General features: G+C 42.5%; 1 protein-coding gene and 1 long non-coding RNA gene across 3 annotated transcripts in view; one reads left to right on the top strand and one right to left on the bottom strand.

Moving 5' to 3' along the window:
- The window catches only part of LOC140187810 (protein PIMREG-like), a 31,719-nt gene extending 28,404 nt beyond the window's left edge, over window positions 1-3,315 (bottom strand). For both annotated transcript variants that reach the window (XM_072243579.1, XM_072243580.1), the window contains exon 1: window positions 3,019-3,315. In XM_072243579.1, coding sequence (XP_072099680.1) covers window positions 3,019-3,303 — 285 coding nt within the window. In that variant the 5' untranslated portion in view covers window positions 3,304-3,315. The remainder of the gene's footprint in view (window positions 1-3,018) is intronic.
- Window positions 1,951-17,775, top strand: part of LOC140187811 (uncharacterized) — a 29,805-nt gene continuing 13,980 nt past the window's right edge. The window contains exons 1-3 of the long non-coding RNA XR_011883157.1: window positions 1,951-2,077; window positions 13,147-13,192; window positions 14,771-14,854. This is a non-coding gene — a long non-coding RNA (uncharacterized lncRNA). The remainder of the gene's footprint in view (window positions 2,078-13,146; window positions 13,193-14,770; window positions 14,855-17,775) is intronic.

Raw genomic sequence — 17,775 nt, 5'->3', positions numbered from 1 at the left:
GTACTTTCTCCAACAAATATCCTCAGTACTATGTTTTTAAGTTTGTCTTTTTGCACATTGGTGTTTGTCATCCCGTCTTCATGTATAGTTTTGTAAAATTCTGTTGCATTTCTTTTTCCCTGAAAACACCTTCAACAAAATGAATCTCAAGCTAGTTTATAGTAAAGTGCAAGATTTGATAACAAATTGACTTTGAATTTGCTTTTGAAACCTGTCCAAGCTGGTAAAACCTAGAAAACAAGGACACTTGTGTCAGAATGCTGTTTCAGGGTTTCAGTTCAGCATTCAACACTATTGCTCTACAAACCTCGGTGTGAAAACTCCTACTCCTCAGTCTAAATACACCACCATGCAACTGGGTGTTGGACTTCCCAACCAACAGACCTCAGGCAGTCAGGATGCACAACCACTCCCTCCTGTCATCATAGGTGACCCAGGGCTGTGCACAGAGCCCATTGCTGTACACTGCTCACACATGACTGCACAGCTAAACACCTGAACAATCACAACGAGTCCCACCGCTGTCATGCCATCAATAAGATAGCCTACAGAGGTGGTGGAAGAGTTCAAGGCCTGGTACCAGGCAAATAACCTCTCCCTTAACCATCTCCTTTGTCTTGTAGACATTATCAACTTCAGGGCAACTTGCATTACTCACACTTATTGGTGACACAGCAGTGGAAAACTGCAAACCGTTTCAAACTCCTGAGAGTGCACATCTTGCACAAACCCTCATGGCCCCAGAACACAACTTACACAATCAAGAAAGTTCACCAATGCCTCTACTTTCTGAGAATGCTGAAGAGATCTGGACTTTTGCACATCTACATTCACATCCTTCTATAGAAGTGCAGTAGAGAGCACCCCATTAAGCTGCATCACTGCTTGATACAGAAACTGCACTGTGGCAGACAGGAAGGCTCTACAACAATCAAAACTGCCCAATGCACCACTGCCAACAGCCTATCTGCCATGCCATCAAGCATGTATACAGAAAGGAACTGGAAAAGGGCAGGTATGTGAAGAATTTCACCCTGCTCAGATAGTTTGTTCAGTCCCATTAGGGAGAAAGCTGTGTTGCATCCACAACAGGACCATTAGACTCAAAAACAGTTACTTTTCAAGCAGCAAGGTCGACCAACTCCTTCATCCACCAACTCCAGCACTACTTTATTATTTCTCATCAGCCACCTCATGTACAACCTAGCTTCACTTTATGGACATACAATCAATGTATACAAGCTACATGTATTTATATTTCTGCCTTTTTAAATTATTGTTATTGTGTTCTTTGTGCTGCATTGGATCCAGAGTAACAAATGAACCTGTGTACAGGAAAGGACACTGATCAATTTTGATTAATACAAACACTACAATCACTTAGTGGCCAAGACTGCTTTGTAAACGGGTAAAGCAATTTTTTTTTGCTTTGCTCATTTACAGTTTCACGAGAAGCATCAATTGATTATTTATTACAACACAATCTGCTGATGGAACTCAGCAGATTGAGTAGCATCTGTGCAGGCTTTTGTCCCAAAACATTTTTTCCATCTCTCTCCCACTGATGTTGCTCAACCCACAGTGTTGCTCCAGATTCCAGCGTCTGCCGTCTGTTGTCTCCATGGTCACATCGCTACTACCTATTCGCCTTCCCTCATTCTTTTTCTTGCTTGGGATCCTCACAAAAGTGAGGAATCTTCCCTCTGGTGCCCCTCACCCCCTTTCTCCCATGGTCCACCCTCTATCAGATTCCTCCTCCTTTTCCACCTATCACCTCTCAACTTTTTAACTACACACCCCCTCTTCACCCCCCCATCTACCCCCCCCGCCTGGTTTCAGCTACCACCTTCCAGCTTGTACTCCCTCCCCCCCTTGTTATTCCCGCTTCCGCCTCCTTCCAGCATTTCGTGGGTGTTGCTCTGAGTTGGGAACGCAGCTCAATCCGCCACCCCCCCGCCACTGACCCTGCGCCCACTTGTGCAGCCTACATAATCAGTGACCCCCCCACCGTCAGTCTCTCTTCTACCGCTACCACTGCGCTGTCGGCACAAAAGGTTGAGAACACACCAGCTCAAGGGCAAGTAACTAGACTCTTGGATGGACTCGATTTCTCAAACTACCTCGTCACTTTATCGACTTGCGTTGCACTTGCTCTGAATGTAAGACTACACTGGGCGTTTTCCTGTACGGAATAATCAGGCCAGAGGCCGCGCAAGCGGACGTTTTTTGCCGTATCTCTCTAAATATGACAGTAATAAACCAGTACCAAATCACAAGTGCAGTTACCCGAGTGAAAGCTGCCAGTAATAATACCACATGTAACCAAACACCGTCGCTTGCGGGACCGCGCCAGGACCCGGGGGCATGCCACATCAGCTTATTTAAATTCAACCCACCGTACACATTGAGAAAACTGTTATAGTTGAGTCCACGGGGAGGGGAAATGGGCTGGATCGTCTAGCGCAAGGCGCAAGGCAAAAACCCAAAACTTTCCCCTTCCCTGCTACTTTCCAGATGGTGGGTAACTCTAAGAGCGAGGGATATAGTTGGGGTTATTTCCGGCGCCCGTCAGCGGGACGCGATGCTATTGTCAGAGAACGTGGTTGACCAAAGACAAGAACGTTATGGAGTTCCTTGACATCGTGAACTACTAAACATTTGTGTACCGAACATTTCGTATCTACTCTTTAAGTAACAGTTAAGGATTGTTTTAAATGGATTCACTGTATTTGTTTTTTGTACGTGTACGCTTTTCATGTTTTATGGCTGGATTTGTTTTCGATTTAATGCTCTCGCTAGTTTAATACTAGCTGATAACGATTTAACTCTAGACGCAGCTCATCACATTTTGCATTATAATTAACATCCTGAACCTGCAAAATCCCAGCTACCCCAATTATGGACGACTACTCTAACTTTTCTCTGATGCCCGTTCCTATTGAACGTAATTTGTATTAAATATTAGCAGCTTCATTAAACCCGACACGATGGGAAGGTGCGATGCGGCAAGCGGTTTACCTGGGAGACGTTGCCCCATGTGTTCCTCGCCGTCCGCCCCAGGGCTTTAATAGCAGTGGGCTTCTTACCGAGCTCCAGGCTCTCCCAGGTCGGAGTGTGCTCCACGTTAAAGTCCACCTGCTTGAGAGGCAGTCTCTTCCTCAGGGACATGCGGAGTGCGTTGAGGGAGCTGGACGACGGCTTCCTCCTCAGTACGTCGGCTTGAGGGCTGTCGTCTTCCTCCTGCAAAGGCTGCTGCTGCCTCCTCCAGCCTGTAGCAATAGACTCCATGATCCTCGCCTGCATACCGCTCTCCCTTCGCTAATTGTTTCCTCAGTATTTTTTGAATTTGGCGCAACTTAAGAACCGGACGATATTCCCGCAATCTGATTGGACAACTATACGAGATCACGAGTTTCTCTTCCCGTTGATTGGCTGCGGCTTTCATCACTCGCTCTGCAATGAATGGAATTGTTCCCTCTCCGGGGATTGACCACAAAGTTGTTCCTGCATTATCTGACCTCTCTTCAGGATTGTTGAGAGAAATAATGCCGGTGGGATGATGCGCGGCAATTTGATGGTAATTTATTATGCATTCGTGTGAATTGTACTCCAGGGAGCGCGAAGCGCAGAATCAAATATCGCTGTGATGATTGTACGCTCTGGTATCAATTGCTTGGCGACAATAAAGTATAAAGAATTCGGCGCCCTCTGGCGTTACCTCGTAGTGGTTACAGTCTGCAGTTCCAATTTCCAAATAGCGGAAGTTTGGGAAAGTTATTGCCCCTTTGAGGGAATAAATCCGGTTTCCAAAGATGTCTAATTTTTAAGGAAATATTTGATGCTCGTTGGTTGTTTGCAGAATCAAGAATAATGTGACCAAGTGAGAATAGATACGGAAAAGTATACTTTTCCTTTTTTTTCCTGTAATTTACGAAGAACATGTATGACGTACTGCGTAAACTTCTTGTGTATATCAAAGATTTAAAGGACAATTGAAGTGACTTGGATTTCTCTCTTTAAAGCTGAAGGATTTTAGCGAGTGAAACTTAAACTGCTTGCTCAAAAATATGATTGACTCTTACTCATTGCATTTTACATTTTGTCAAAAGAACCGCTTTTGAGATAAGGAAGCTGATTTGGTTTCAACTTTTTTTGAGGAGGTGAGCACATCAAGGTCAACAGGATCATTGTAAAATAAAGGGAGACTGGATAAGAATCAAGCCGTGTGTTAATGAATAGTTAACTCCACAGTCTCCCGGAGAAAAACACTGGATATTCTACGCGTAAACATGCATTGTCAGTAACTCCGTGTATCAGTAACAATGTTTTTAATGGTAATTAAGCAAAATTGAAAAGTTGAATCTACCTTCCATCCTGAAAAAGTAAAGAAAGAACATAAACATTTTTTTCAATTTTCTGTTACCTGCGTATATTTTGGTCTTCAGCAATTCAAATTAAACATTGCTCAGACAGAAAATGGAAAGGGAATTCTTAGAATCGTGGATTCAAAGATAAAAGTAGACAGGCTAGAAATTGGAATAAGAACAGAAGGTGCATCAGTAATAAAAACAATGTTGTAAATACTCAGCAGGTCAGGCAGCATCTGACATAGCAGGTCATCAATGGACTGAAACATCACCACTTTTCCTCTTTTTGTAGATGCTGTTTGTCCCCTGACTACTTCAACAGTTTTGTTTTATCTGCTGCATTTTCTTTGTCCACGTACTTCACTGGGAGCAACTGCAATAGCTATTTGCATCAAGCCCCACCTTATCTCTGTGTATTAACTTACATTTCTATGGCTCCAGTATATAATGGAGGTTGTGCGATAAATATTAATTGGTAACCTGAACTGTACAATCTCCTCCTTCCTATAATTGGTAAAATTTTGAATACTGCTTGCAATCAGTCCTTCCATGATTTGCAATCAATGACATAGCACCTATATAATTATTTAAAAAGGTAATGAAACTGTTTGGGACTTGAATAGTTCCACACATAGTCATTCATTTCTTTACAGAAGTTTCGCTTTGTTAACTGGTCTATAGGCAACATGTTGAGAAAGTGGTTAACAAGACAAAACTTGTTTCTGCTGGAGGACTTCTAGATGTAATTAGATAACACCTAATTAAAGATGCAATGAATGAGACACACAGCAAAAGGAAAAATAGAAAAAGTCACATGATCCACTAACATATTAGCTCAATAAGAGCTTTGCCTTTTAGCTTGGTTGTTTTTCTGAGTGTCATTGTAAGGAGACCGGGCAACACAAGGTTCCACCATATCCTGTCATTGGGCTGTGATAAATGGAGAAGAAAGCTGACGTTCACAGCACTGACTTGAGTAGAAGGTAAAATGTAGAAAAATAATTAAAATTTGGATGCTGATTTACAGTAGAGACTAGTGTATAGCTCTATGTTATGAAATGCATCAGACCATTAATTACTTCTAATGCTGCATCCTGATTATTTTCACTACCAAACATCGTAAAGGTATTAAATATCCTTACATGTACATCTGTTACCTTTGGCTGCTTTGCATGAAATTCCAATATTCATTCAGCTTTCCTCAAAAGAAAATTTGAAAGGATTGTTACTATGCGAAAAAACAGGTCCGGAAAAGACTCTTGTGAAGTAAAAACATCGACACAACCTGGCTGGAGCTTTTCCATGCTGTGATTTTAGTGTAGAGTAACTAAAGGAAATGTATAGCAGATTTAAGCAATCAAATCTACTCCACTCCTCAAATTGTCCAATTAATTTTTTTCAAATCTTTTTATTATTATTATATTTATATTTTTATTATTATTCAAAAAAAGTGAGTACATCGAAGTAACAACGCTTACAATGTCTCAAGGAAAAAAAAACATTATCTTAAAGATTGAAAAACTTTGTGATAATAAAAAAACCCTACTAAGCAGAAAAAGTGGGGAAAAAACCCCGTTAGGTGTACAACCCCGGAGCCATGCGTCATACAAAAAGCTTCTAAAAATAAACATCAAACCGCCAGCAAGAAGGAAAAATATACCAAAAAATATACAATTAGATCATGGAAAAAATCTATCAATTAGCTCAAATTGTCCAATTTTTATACTTTGTCCTATTCAACTTGTCTTAAAAATAAAAATAAGTGGCCTGAACACAAACTCTGCCGTGGATGGTCACACGCCCAGCTGATGAGGAGGGTTGGGCATGGGATGAGTAACCCTATCATGTAAATACCCAGTGCTACAGAAATGGCAGCAGAAGACCTCATCCCTGGGGGAGGAGGGATGTGTCAAGAAGATGGACTGCACTTAGAGACAACATGAGGGACTGGTCCAGGCCGGAAGACACTGGCAAACTACTGTCAGTGACCTATGCCCCAGTTGGGGTGATGGGACTTAACCATATAACAATTACAGCATGGAAACAGGTCATCTCGGCCCTTCTAGTCTGTGCCGAACTCTTATCCTATCCTATTCCCACCGAACCGCACTCAGCCCATAACCTTCCATTCCTTTCCTGTCCATATTTCTATCAAATTTAACTTTAAATGACAACATAGAACTTGCCTCAACCACTTCTGCTGAAAGCTCTTTCCACACAGCTACCACTCTCTGAGTAAAGAAGTTCCCCCTCATGTTACCCCTAATCTTTTGTCCTCTAATTCTCAACCCATGCCCTGTTGTTTGAATCTTCCCCACTCTCAATGGAAAAAGTCTAACCACGTCAACTATATCAATGCCTCTCATAATTTTAAACACCTCTATCAAGTCTCCCCTAGGGAGATTAATATGGAAGTAGTAAAATGGATTCAGCAGTGGCTGGATGGGAGATGCCAGAGAGTAGTGGTGGATAACTGTGTGTCAGATTGGAGGATGGTGTGTAGTGGTGTGCCTCAAGGATCTGTACTGGGTCCAATGTTGTTTGTCATATAAATGATCTGGATGATGGGGTGGTAAATTGGATGAGTAAGTATGCAGATGATACTAAGATAGGTGGTGTTGTGGATGATGAGGTAGGTTTTCAAAACTTGCAGAGAGATTTAGGACAGTTAGAAGAGTGGGCTGAAAGATGGCAGACGGAGTTTAATGCTGAAAAATGTGAGGTGCTACATTTTGGGAGCATTAAGAAGAAGCTTGCACACAAATTTAGTTTTTAAAAAAATAGGACCCTCCCACAACATCACAGTATTTGTGTAGTCTTGTGCATTTAATGAGGAGCTGCTTTAGAATTACAAATGGTGAATCTGAAAAAATGAAGCCAATAGTCACTTCACATTTGTCTTTAGTTCAAGTCTAACTGTTTGATTCTACCTAGTACCTCTTTCACCCAGGCATTATCAAAAACTATCACATTTTCATATCCCTGGACTCTCCCACAATAGTTTTCTAGCCTATGAGGTACTTCTGAAGATTGATTAATGCTTTAGTTATGTGTTGGCTGATGGCTGTGGACTACACTTCCCCAGTTGATCCATTTACCACTTGGGGTAGTTTACATTAGCCAGTTGTCCTACCAACCAGCATGCAGTGGACTGAAATGAGAAATTTCTTCATGCAGAGGGCAGTGAATCTGATTGTAAATGTTAATTTAATTGATGTAAATGCTTTCTATATTACATTCTAGTAGCAGGTTTAATTTGTAATATTATTTGTTAGAGGTAGTTGCAACCATCCGAGATTCCCAATGTCTTTGGCAGCAGATGGAGAGTTGGCTCCACTATGACCTTTCATGGAATTTATGACTGGAAGTATGGGATCTTGCTGATCAACTCAGTGCTAGCTTCATGCAAGAGGTCGTCACGCTGATGGCTCCTATCCAGAAGGAACCTATCTGGCAGGCACAAGAAAAGTGTATAACTGGCAAGCAGCTTTAAGCTTTTATTGTCCCACATGATTCTGCAAATGCTGAATTCCTGATAGACCTGTGGTACCTGACAAAATAACGCTATTTCAGGTTGACAAGACACCTTTCTGGGCCCTGCTGCTATCTCAACTGATCCTGTTGTTCACCGACGTGAATAGAGTTGTTTCATTGGGTTTTTGTGTTTTTTTTTGCATGGCTGCTTATTTAACCTGAGGCTGTTGTCACCTGCACCTCACTGTGTTAATAGTGCCAAGAAAATAACTTTCTCAGAGTGTGTTCCAGCAGCCAGTCCATGAAGACCTCACTGAAAGATGTTGGTTGGTGATTGTCCGTCGTTTCCGATGATGACGAGAAACCTGTGCGGGAGAGTTTTAAAGTGGAAAAGCCATTGTACTGGGGTAGTTCCACTCTCTTGACCTCAAAAGTCCATGTCCAGTGGTACGAACAACCGTCACAAACTGGAGTCTTCCTTGGTTGCAGTGGATGACCATGACATTTTCTGTGCCTTGTCATGCCCTTTGCTCTCCACGGAGCATTGCACTGCTGCCTTCCTGGCCATTGGATCTCACTGTAGATCGCTTGCTAGGACAGTCGTGTCCCTATTTCAGTGGGTAAGAGGCCTGCCGGCTACCCTCACCCGGTTTAGCCCACCTGTTAAAGTGGTGTATTGGGGTGTGGCCGCTGTCACATGCAAACAGTTACTCGGAGCCACAGGAGAGATCTGAGTGTGTGGTGGGGGTCCAAGGTCAGTGAGCTGTCCCAGAGTGGACATGACAATTCCCTTCACCAGAGATGCTACCCCTCCCTGGACACCCCTTACACCCTAACGTTGTATCTTTCAGTATAATGATGTTCATCCTCAGTTTCTTTGCCTAGAGAGGGTACATTGTGCTTGTGGGCTGGGATTTGGGACAACTGTGCAGAAAATGCCACCCTCTGTAATTCCAACTCCAGCCGTGGCCATGTCTTCAGTACTGGCCATTTCCACACAGCCAGCAATATTTCCTTCATGAGAAGAAAAACATGTAGGCACCAACATTGTCATCCTCCTCCTCCTCCAGTTAGATGCTGCTGCCTCTGGACGGGTCTCATTGGCTCCAATAAGCAATGCCATTCTCGTGGTTGAATAGCTGGTAGTGTGTTAATGGTATGAACCTTGCTAGGTTGCTTAATGAGTGAGCGCGAGGTGATGCTCATGTGATATGTGGGTGAGTGAATTGCTGTGGTGAGGAGAGATCTGAATGTATTTTTACTGAAATTTTCTACGCTTGTCAGATTATTAAATGTTGCTGCACTGGGTCCAGGGGCTAACATCCTGACTCCTGATATTACGCACCTCACCCCACCCCAACACACGCACGCCGTGGTTTCCTGCTCTCATTCCTTCCTCAATCGTGTCTGGATGTCCTCAAGTGCCACATAATGATATAGATTATCTGTTGTCTAACCTTTTAGAAACATAGAAACATAGAAAATAGGTGCAGGTGTAGGCCATTCGGCCGTTCGAGCCTGCACCACCATTTATTATGATCATGGCTGATCATTCAACTCAGAACACCGCCCCAGCCTTCCCTCCATACCCCTTGACCCCCGTAGCCACAAGGGCCATATCTAACTCCCTCTTAAATATAGCCAATGAACTGGCCTCAACTGTTTCCTGTGGCAGAGAATTCCACAGATTCACCACTCTCTGTGTGAAGAAGTTTTTCCTAATCTCGGTCCTAAAAGGCTTCCCCTCTATCTTCAAACTGTGACCCGTCGTTCTGGACTTCCCCAACATCGGGAACAATCTTCCTGCATCTAGCCTGTCCAATCCCTTTAGGATCTTATACATTTCAATCAGATCCCCCCTCAATCTTCTAAATTCCAACGAGTACAAGCCCAGTTCATCCAGTCTTTCTTCATATGAAAGTCCTGCCATCCCAGGAATCAATCTGGTGAACCTTCTCTGTACTCCCTCTATGGCAAGGATGTCTTTCCTCAGATTAGGGGACCAAAACTGCACACAATACTCCAGGTGTGGTCTCACCAAGGCCTTGTACAACTGCTGTAGTACCTCCCTGCTCCTGTACTCAAATCCTCTCGCTATAAATGCCAGCATACCATTCGCCTTTTTCACCGCCTGCTGTACCTGCATGCCCACTTTCAATGACTGGCGTATAATGACACCCAGGTGACGTTGCAGCTCCCCTTTTCCTAATCGGCCACCATTCAGATAATAATCTGTTTTCCTGTTTTTGCCACCAAAGTGGATAACTTCACATTTATCCACATTAAATTGCATCTGCCATGAATTTGCCCACTCACCCAACCTATCCAAGTCACCCTGCATCCTCTTAGCATCCTCCTCACAGCTAACACTGCCACCCAGCTTCGTGTCATCCGCAACCTTGGAGATGCTGCATTTAATTCCCTCATCCAAGTCATTAATATATATTGTAAACGACTGGGGTCCCAGCACTGAGCCTTACGGTACCCCACTAGTCACCGCCTGCCATTCTGAAAAGGTCCCGTTTATTCCCACTCTTTGCTTCCTGTCTGCTAACCAACTCTCCACCCACACCAATACCTTACCCCCAATACCGTGTGCTTTAAGTTTGCACACTAATCTCCTGTGTGGGACCTTGTCAAAAGCCTTCTGAAAATCCAAATATACCACATCCACTGGTTCTCCCCTATCCACTCTACTAGTTACATCCTCAAAAAATTCTATTCTATGAGATTCGTCAGACATGATTTTCCTTTCACAAATCCATGCTGATTTTGTCCGATCATTTCACCGCTTTCCAAATGTGCTGTTATCACATCCTTGATAACTGACTCCCGCAGTTTCCCCACCACTGACGTTAGGCTAACTGGTCTATAATTCCCCGGTTTCTCTCTCCCTCCTTTTTTAAAAAGTGGAGTTACATTAGCCACCCTCCAATCCTCAGGAACTAGTGCAGAATCTAACGAGTTTTGAAAAATTATCACTAATGCATCCACTATTTCTTGGGCTACTTCCTTTAGCACCCTGGGATGCAGACCATCTGGCCCTGGGGATTTATCTGCCTTCAATCCCTTCAATTTACCTAACACCACTTCCCTACTAACATGTATTTCGCTCAGTTCCTCCATCTCACTGGACCCTCTGTCCCCTACTATTTCTGGAAGATTATTTATGTCCTCCTTAGTGAAGACAGAACCAAAGTAATTATTCAATTGGTCTGCCATGTCCTTGCTCCCCATAATCAATTCACCTGTTTCTGCCTGCAGGGGACCTACATTTGTCTTTACCAGTCTTTTCCTTTTTACATATCTATAAAAGCTTTTACAGTCCGTTTTTATGTTGCCTGCCAGTTTTCGCTCATAATCTTTTGGCCCATCTGAATCAGAATCGGGTTTACTATCACCGGTATGTGACGTGAAATTTGTAAACTTAGCAGCAGCAGTTCAATGCAATATATAATCTAGCAGAGAGGACAAAAATAATAATAAATAAAATAAAAAATAATAATAAATAAACAAGTAAATCAATTACGTATATTGAATAATTTTAAAAAATGCAAAAACAAAAATGCTGTATATTTTTAAAACGTGTTGTGTCCAAAGCTTCAATGCCCATTTAGGAATTGGATGGCAGAGGGGAAGAAGCTGTTCCTGAATCGCTGAGTGTGTGCCTTCAGGCTTCTGTACCTCCTACCTGATGGTAACAGTGAGAAAAGGGCATACTCAGGGTGCCTGATCTTCTGCATAGTACCATCTACCTACACCTGGAACAGTTCCCTCCTAACCACTCCCAACGCATAGTTCTCTCAAGTCTCTCTTAAGTGTGTCAATTGTACCTGCATCTAGCACTTCTGCTGTCAGCTTATTCCACACTTGCTCCCCTCTGACTGAAGAAACTTTTAAAAATTTATTATTCCTGTTTTTGCTTTTTTTTAAGTTAAACTATTTAATATACATATATATACTTGCTGTAATTGATTTTTTTCCCGCTCTATTATCGTGTGATGCATTGTACTGCTGCTGCTAAGTTAACAAATTTCACAACACCCACTGGTGATATTAAACATAATTCTGATTCAAGCTTATTAAAATCCTTACAGTGGTTAGGTGACCAAAACTGCACACAATACTCTAAATTCCTCACCAACTTCTTGTACAACAATGTAGTAGCCAAAAACTTGGGAATCCATGCGCACTAGTTCTTTTCGCTTTCCCCTGTTGGTTCAAATTGGAGAACAATTTGAAAAAGAGGCCACAAAGCATCTCCTTCTTAACAGGTGCAGGTTATCTTCATCTTGAGAGAAGGGTCTGGCCTTGAAACATTAGCTGTTTCTCTTTCCACTGATGCTTCCTGACCATTTGAATATTGCCACCATTTTCTGTTTTATCTCACATTTCCAGCATCTGCATTTCATTTAAAAAAAAAATTGTTGGCTTCTATTAGTAGAGACTAGCTCTAAGAAGATGCAAATTAGGTCTCCGTATGCAATAATTATTGTAATTGACAGATACTGGAGCTCAGTGCAGGCTCATTACCAGCACATAGAACTTGAGTGCATGCCCGCTTTTGGTAGTCAGCCAATTTCTGGGCTACAGTACCTGTTATCACAAGCTGCATGTTGAATAAATGTTATATTACATTGGGGAATTGTGCAAAATGGGTAGCCTCGGATCAGTTTGTCAGAACTTCTCTCTCATTTCCCTTATCCCCAATGTTACTCAAATTGGATATATGGGTTAGCGTCATAGGAAGTCATTCCCACCTGTGGCCGTCAAACTTTACAACTCCTCCCTTGGAGGGTCAGACACCCTGAGCTAATAGGCTGGTCCTGGACTTATTTCCTGGCATAATTTACATATTACTATTTAACTATTTATGGTTTTATTACTATTTAATTATTTATGGTACAACTTTAACGAAAACCAATTTCCCCCGGGATCAATAAAGTATGACTATGACTATGACTTTGATTATGACTATGACTAGCTGGAAAATGGACATTTGCCTCTGAACTACTCTTTTCCGCCAGTGTACTGTGAGAAATGATTTGCTTGAATATTTTAAATCTACTTTGTTGTGAATTATTGTATCTAGAATACAGTAAGAATTATCCATAGTTTTAAAAGCAACATGCAGTGCGATGCATTAATCTTCCAGAATGAATTTGCTACAGTGTAAATTGACTGAACTTGAGCTAACTCCCTGGGAATTGGGTGGGCCTTAATACTTACCAGCAAAAAAGACTGAACCAGGAATTCAATGCAATTTACTTATTAGGGCACACTTATTTCTTTTATCTTGACTCAGATCTACAGCTGAAATGATGGCAAAGCTGACAATATTGTCAAACAAGGTAAGAAGTATCTGCATTATTAATTCCCATATTGTCAGGCAGCAGTGTTACCGATAAAACCTCACTAGGTTACACTGTAAAATGTGAACGATCCTTCTTGTTCACTCAATACAATCACAGCATGGTTTCCAGAAAAATACAGTAAGTGGAGGATAACTATATATAAATTATGGGCATGGTCAGTCCCAGTGATATGTAGCCAATCGGTTGTCAAATTTGATTGACAAGTGATTTACTTGTTCAGTCCACCTCCTGGCTATAGTATATAGTCACCATATCCAACACAAAAATTATCCTGAGGCTTTTCATTCCAGGACGCGGGAGATGTCCTCCTTTTTTAAAGAAAGGGGCTTCCCTTCCTCCACCATCAACTCTGCTCTCAAACGCATCTCCCCCATTTCACGCACATCTGCTCTCACTCCATCCTCCCGCCACCCCACTAGGAATAGGGTTCCCCTGGTCCTCACCTACCACCCCACCAGCCTCTGGGTCCAACATATTATTCTCTGTAACTTCCGCCACCTCCAACGGGATCCCACCACTAAGCACATCTTTCCCTCCCCCCCTCTGCTTTCCGCAGGGATCACTCCCTACGTGACTCCCTTGTCCATTCGTCTCCCCCATCCCTCCCCACTGATCTCCCTCCTGGCACTTATCCTTGTAAGCAGAACAAGTGCTACACATGCCCTTACACTTCCTGCCTTACCACCATTCAGAGCCCCAGACAGTCCTTCCAAGTGAGGCGACACTTCACCTGTGAGTCAGCTGGGGTGATATACTGCGTCTGGTGCTCCAGATGTGGCCTTCTATACATTGGCGAGACCCGACGCAGACTGGGAGACCACTTTGCAGAACACCTACGCTCTGTCTGCCAGAGAAAGCAGGATCTCCCAGTGGCCACACATTTTAATTCCACATCCCATTCCCATTCTGACATGTCTATCCACGGCCTCCTCTACTGTAAAGATGAAACCACACTCAGGTTGGAGGAACAATACCTTATATTCCGTCTGGGTAGCCTCCAACCTGATGGCATGAACATTGACTTCTCTAACTTCTGCTAATGCCCCACCTCCCTCTCATACCCCATCTGTTATTTATTTTTGCACACACATTCTTTCTCTCACTCTCCTTTTTCTCCCTCTGTCCCTCTGACTATACCCCTTGCCCATCCTCTAGGTTCCCCCCCCCCCTTGTCTTTCTCCCCGGGCTTCCTGTCCCATGATCCTCTGATATCCCCTTTGCCAGTCAACTGTCCAGCTCTTGGATCCATCCCTCCCCCTCCTGTCTTCTCCTATCATTTTGGATCTCCCCCTCCCCCTCCCACTTTCATATCTCTTACTAACTCTTCCTTCAGTTAGTCCTGACGAAGGGTCTCGGCCTGAAACGTCGACTGTACCTCTTCCTAGAGATGCTGCCTGTCCTGCTGCATTCACCAGCAACTTTGATGTGTGTTGCTTCAATTATCCTCTACCCGCAGTTTGCAAAATGCAGTTCCTCATTTTGCGAGAAGCAGTTGACACCAAGCATAACGTGAAATGAGATCATTTATGGTCCCTTATTGTGTCTTGAAAACAGAATAAACCTAATAGGAAGAGAAATCGGGATCCCGATGGAGTCCAGAATGAAATGATGAAGATCATTACTCACTCCTCTACTCAGGTATGCTGTCTCACCTTTATGATACTGAGTCGGAACAAACTAGTGGCTGGTTGGCAATAGCTGTTGATGTGCAAGTGTTAATAATAAGATTCCACCCCCCCCCCCGATGGCTTCAACATGGCCACCTATTTATTGACACCATTAACAAAGTTTATTATATTTCTAAAATAAATTTATGCTAATTACTCTTTTTTGACAGCACCACATCAGTCAAAAGGCGCCAGTGAGGCAGTTTTTTAAAAAATATACTACAATTTATTGTATAACAAGATTACTTACTTAACAACAGTGTAATTTTAAAAAATGGATGAAACAGAAAAAGTGGAAAATTCTTTTGATGAAAGCAGATAATTTCTCTGGAAAGATGCAGTGGGTGGAGGATGGTTGTTTGTAACTTGGGTAAAATCATTCTCTGTGGCAAGTGGTAGAATAGTCACCAAACTTGACTAACGTGGAAATTAGGCAACTTAACTATTCAGGTAATTGAACTATGGAGAAATTTGTAATAATAACAAGTGTTTGATCGTGGTCTCTCTCCTTCCCACTCTTCCTTCTCCTTCCCTCCCTTCTGCTTGTTTATCCTCCCTGTCTCTCTGACTTGTTCCTCCCCCTACTCTGGTCTTGCTTGTAGGATGTTAGTGGAAAAGATGAGGGAGAAAGAGAGAAGCAGGAGGCAAAAGGGAGTAAGAATCTTTTGGAAAAGGAGTACAGAATTGTCATTGGCCCTTTTTTATGCCAAAGGGACAAGGCAGGAAAATGTAGTTGATGATAAAGTTCAGCCATGATCTCACCAAATACTGGAGCTGCTTTAAGGAGACAAATACTTGCTCCTATTTGTTTTAACATATCTTAGAACCAACCAATCCAAATGGTCAAATTATTAATTTTGAGATACTAGCTGTATTGATCTAAAATAATAATAAAAATGTAAATATTTGTTAATAGTAGATTTGGATGCTATTGCATCCTTCTGAAGGTATGGTGACTTTTTTTTATGTATTCTGGGGTGACTGCTGGTGCCAAGGGGGAACCCACAAACTCTTCCATTGGGGGACCCACTGACTCAGATGGGGCAGGAGGGGCTGGAGGTTTGCGAGGTAACTTCCGCTGTTTACACTGACCTTCAATGTGCTCCCAATGCACGGCCATGAGATCCTTACTACTATTTTGAATGCTCCTTCTACACTTTGAATAGTCATGGGTGATAAATTCCAAGGACAATCTAGGGATGACCCGTTTCTCCAAGAAGTCTTTCAACAGAACTTTGAAGCTTTTTGTCTACCCATCTTGTAATATCCTCCCCCATTAGTGTGCAATTTAAGATCTCAGCTTTGTGCAGGTGAACAGCATAGGCGTTTGGAATTTTAGTGCTGGCAATGTTGGCATGGAAGATTCTGATATTGGGTCACTTATCCTTCTAGCGAATTAAGAGGATTTTGTGGAGCTAATTTTGTTATCTTTCCGGTGACTTGAGACGCCTACTGTAAGTAGTGCTGGACTGAGGAGCTTTTGGGGAACAGTGTTACTCAGGAGACTGTGAGCTTTGTGCTGATTGTGATGTCTTGCTCTTCAGTTAACCAGGTAATAGCGAGATGTTATTCCTCAAGCCTTCAGTGTGGGTGAATGTTCCGAGCAACAGTCTCAGTTGCCATTAGGGGGCACCATTGCTACTAGGTTCAGTGCCCACTTTGAAAGATTTATTTTTCAACAATATTTTAAGTTTTCTTGCTGCTGTGAGTTGTCTCAATTGCTTCACTTCCAGTGATTCATTTTCAATTTTAAAGAATGCCATAGGATGGTAATGACATGTAACTGTAGCTGGAAATAAAGTCATTCATTTGTGTTTGTTCTTGGATGTTCCGAATGGCTCGAAAGCTCTTCACCTGACTAAAAGGTTACTACTGGTATCTGCCTCAGTGGTCCCTTCTAATGATGATATGACATGATAATAAAGAGCAAAATTAAACTACTGCTAAAACTAGCTACATGAGGTGCATTAGAAATTGTACTATAATTCCATCTTTAATTGAGAAATGGTTTTTATTTCAATTCCAGGCAAAAACACAAACTGAAAATGAGGTACACACACTGATAACAAGGTACACACGCTGAGCTGTCCTGAGCTGAGTGAGACTGATGGATCTTTAAAGAATCACTGGCTGTTAACTACCTGGGCCTCTGGCATCTATGACCTCCTCACACTTTGACCTAGCACGGAGACCAAAATGAGTTGGAGGCCAAATGCTGGGACCCTGCTGCTGGAGTCTCCATTGGACCCAGCGACTGAGCACTGATGCTCAATGGGGTCATGACACTTCACCCCTGACCTTCATCCTTGTATTAGGTAGTATTGCCAAATGAACAGATACTCATAAAGGGGGCTGCATTAGTTTTTTGAGTTACTCAATTTCATTTTGACATTTAATTGTTTATTACTATTTTATGATTTTTTTAGTTTTGTTTTATTCTAATAATTTTTAAATACCTTCATCAGAAATGTTTCCAACAGTACAAAAGTCTTTTACAGGTGAGCAGTTAAAGGAGGTCAGGGTCTTCTAGGGGATGTAATGGCACGGCAAGGTAACTTAGCCATTAGCCTAATGCAGTGGAAGTGATCGGGGTTCAATTTCCACCACTGTTGGTTAGGAGTTTGTATGTTCTCCCCTTGACTGTGTGAGTTTCCTCCAGGTGCTCAGCTTTCCTCCCACATTTCAAAGGCATACAGGTTAGTAAGCTGTGGACATGCTATGTTGATGCTGGAAGAATGGCAACACTTGCGGGTTGTCCCTGGCAATGGTTCCGTTACAAGGACTTAGCACATGCACATAGACACACAAACAGGCAGAAATGCAAAATGCAGCACAAGGATATGAAAGTGCATGCACACACAGATATACACACACCAACAGGCATACACACAA

The sequence above is a fragment of the Mobula birostris genome, chromosome 25 (assembly GCF_030028105.1).
Source record: "Mobula birostris isolate sMobBir1 chromosome 25, sMobBir1.hap1, whole genome shotgun sequence".
NCBI lineage: Eukaryota > Metazoa > Chordata > Chondrichthyes > Myliobatiformes > Myliobatidae > Mobula > Mobula birostris.
This window is presented reverse-complemented; position numbering and strand designations above follow the sequence as displayed.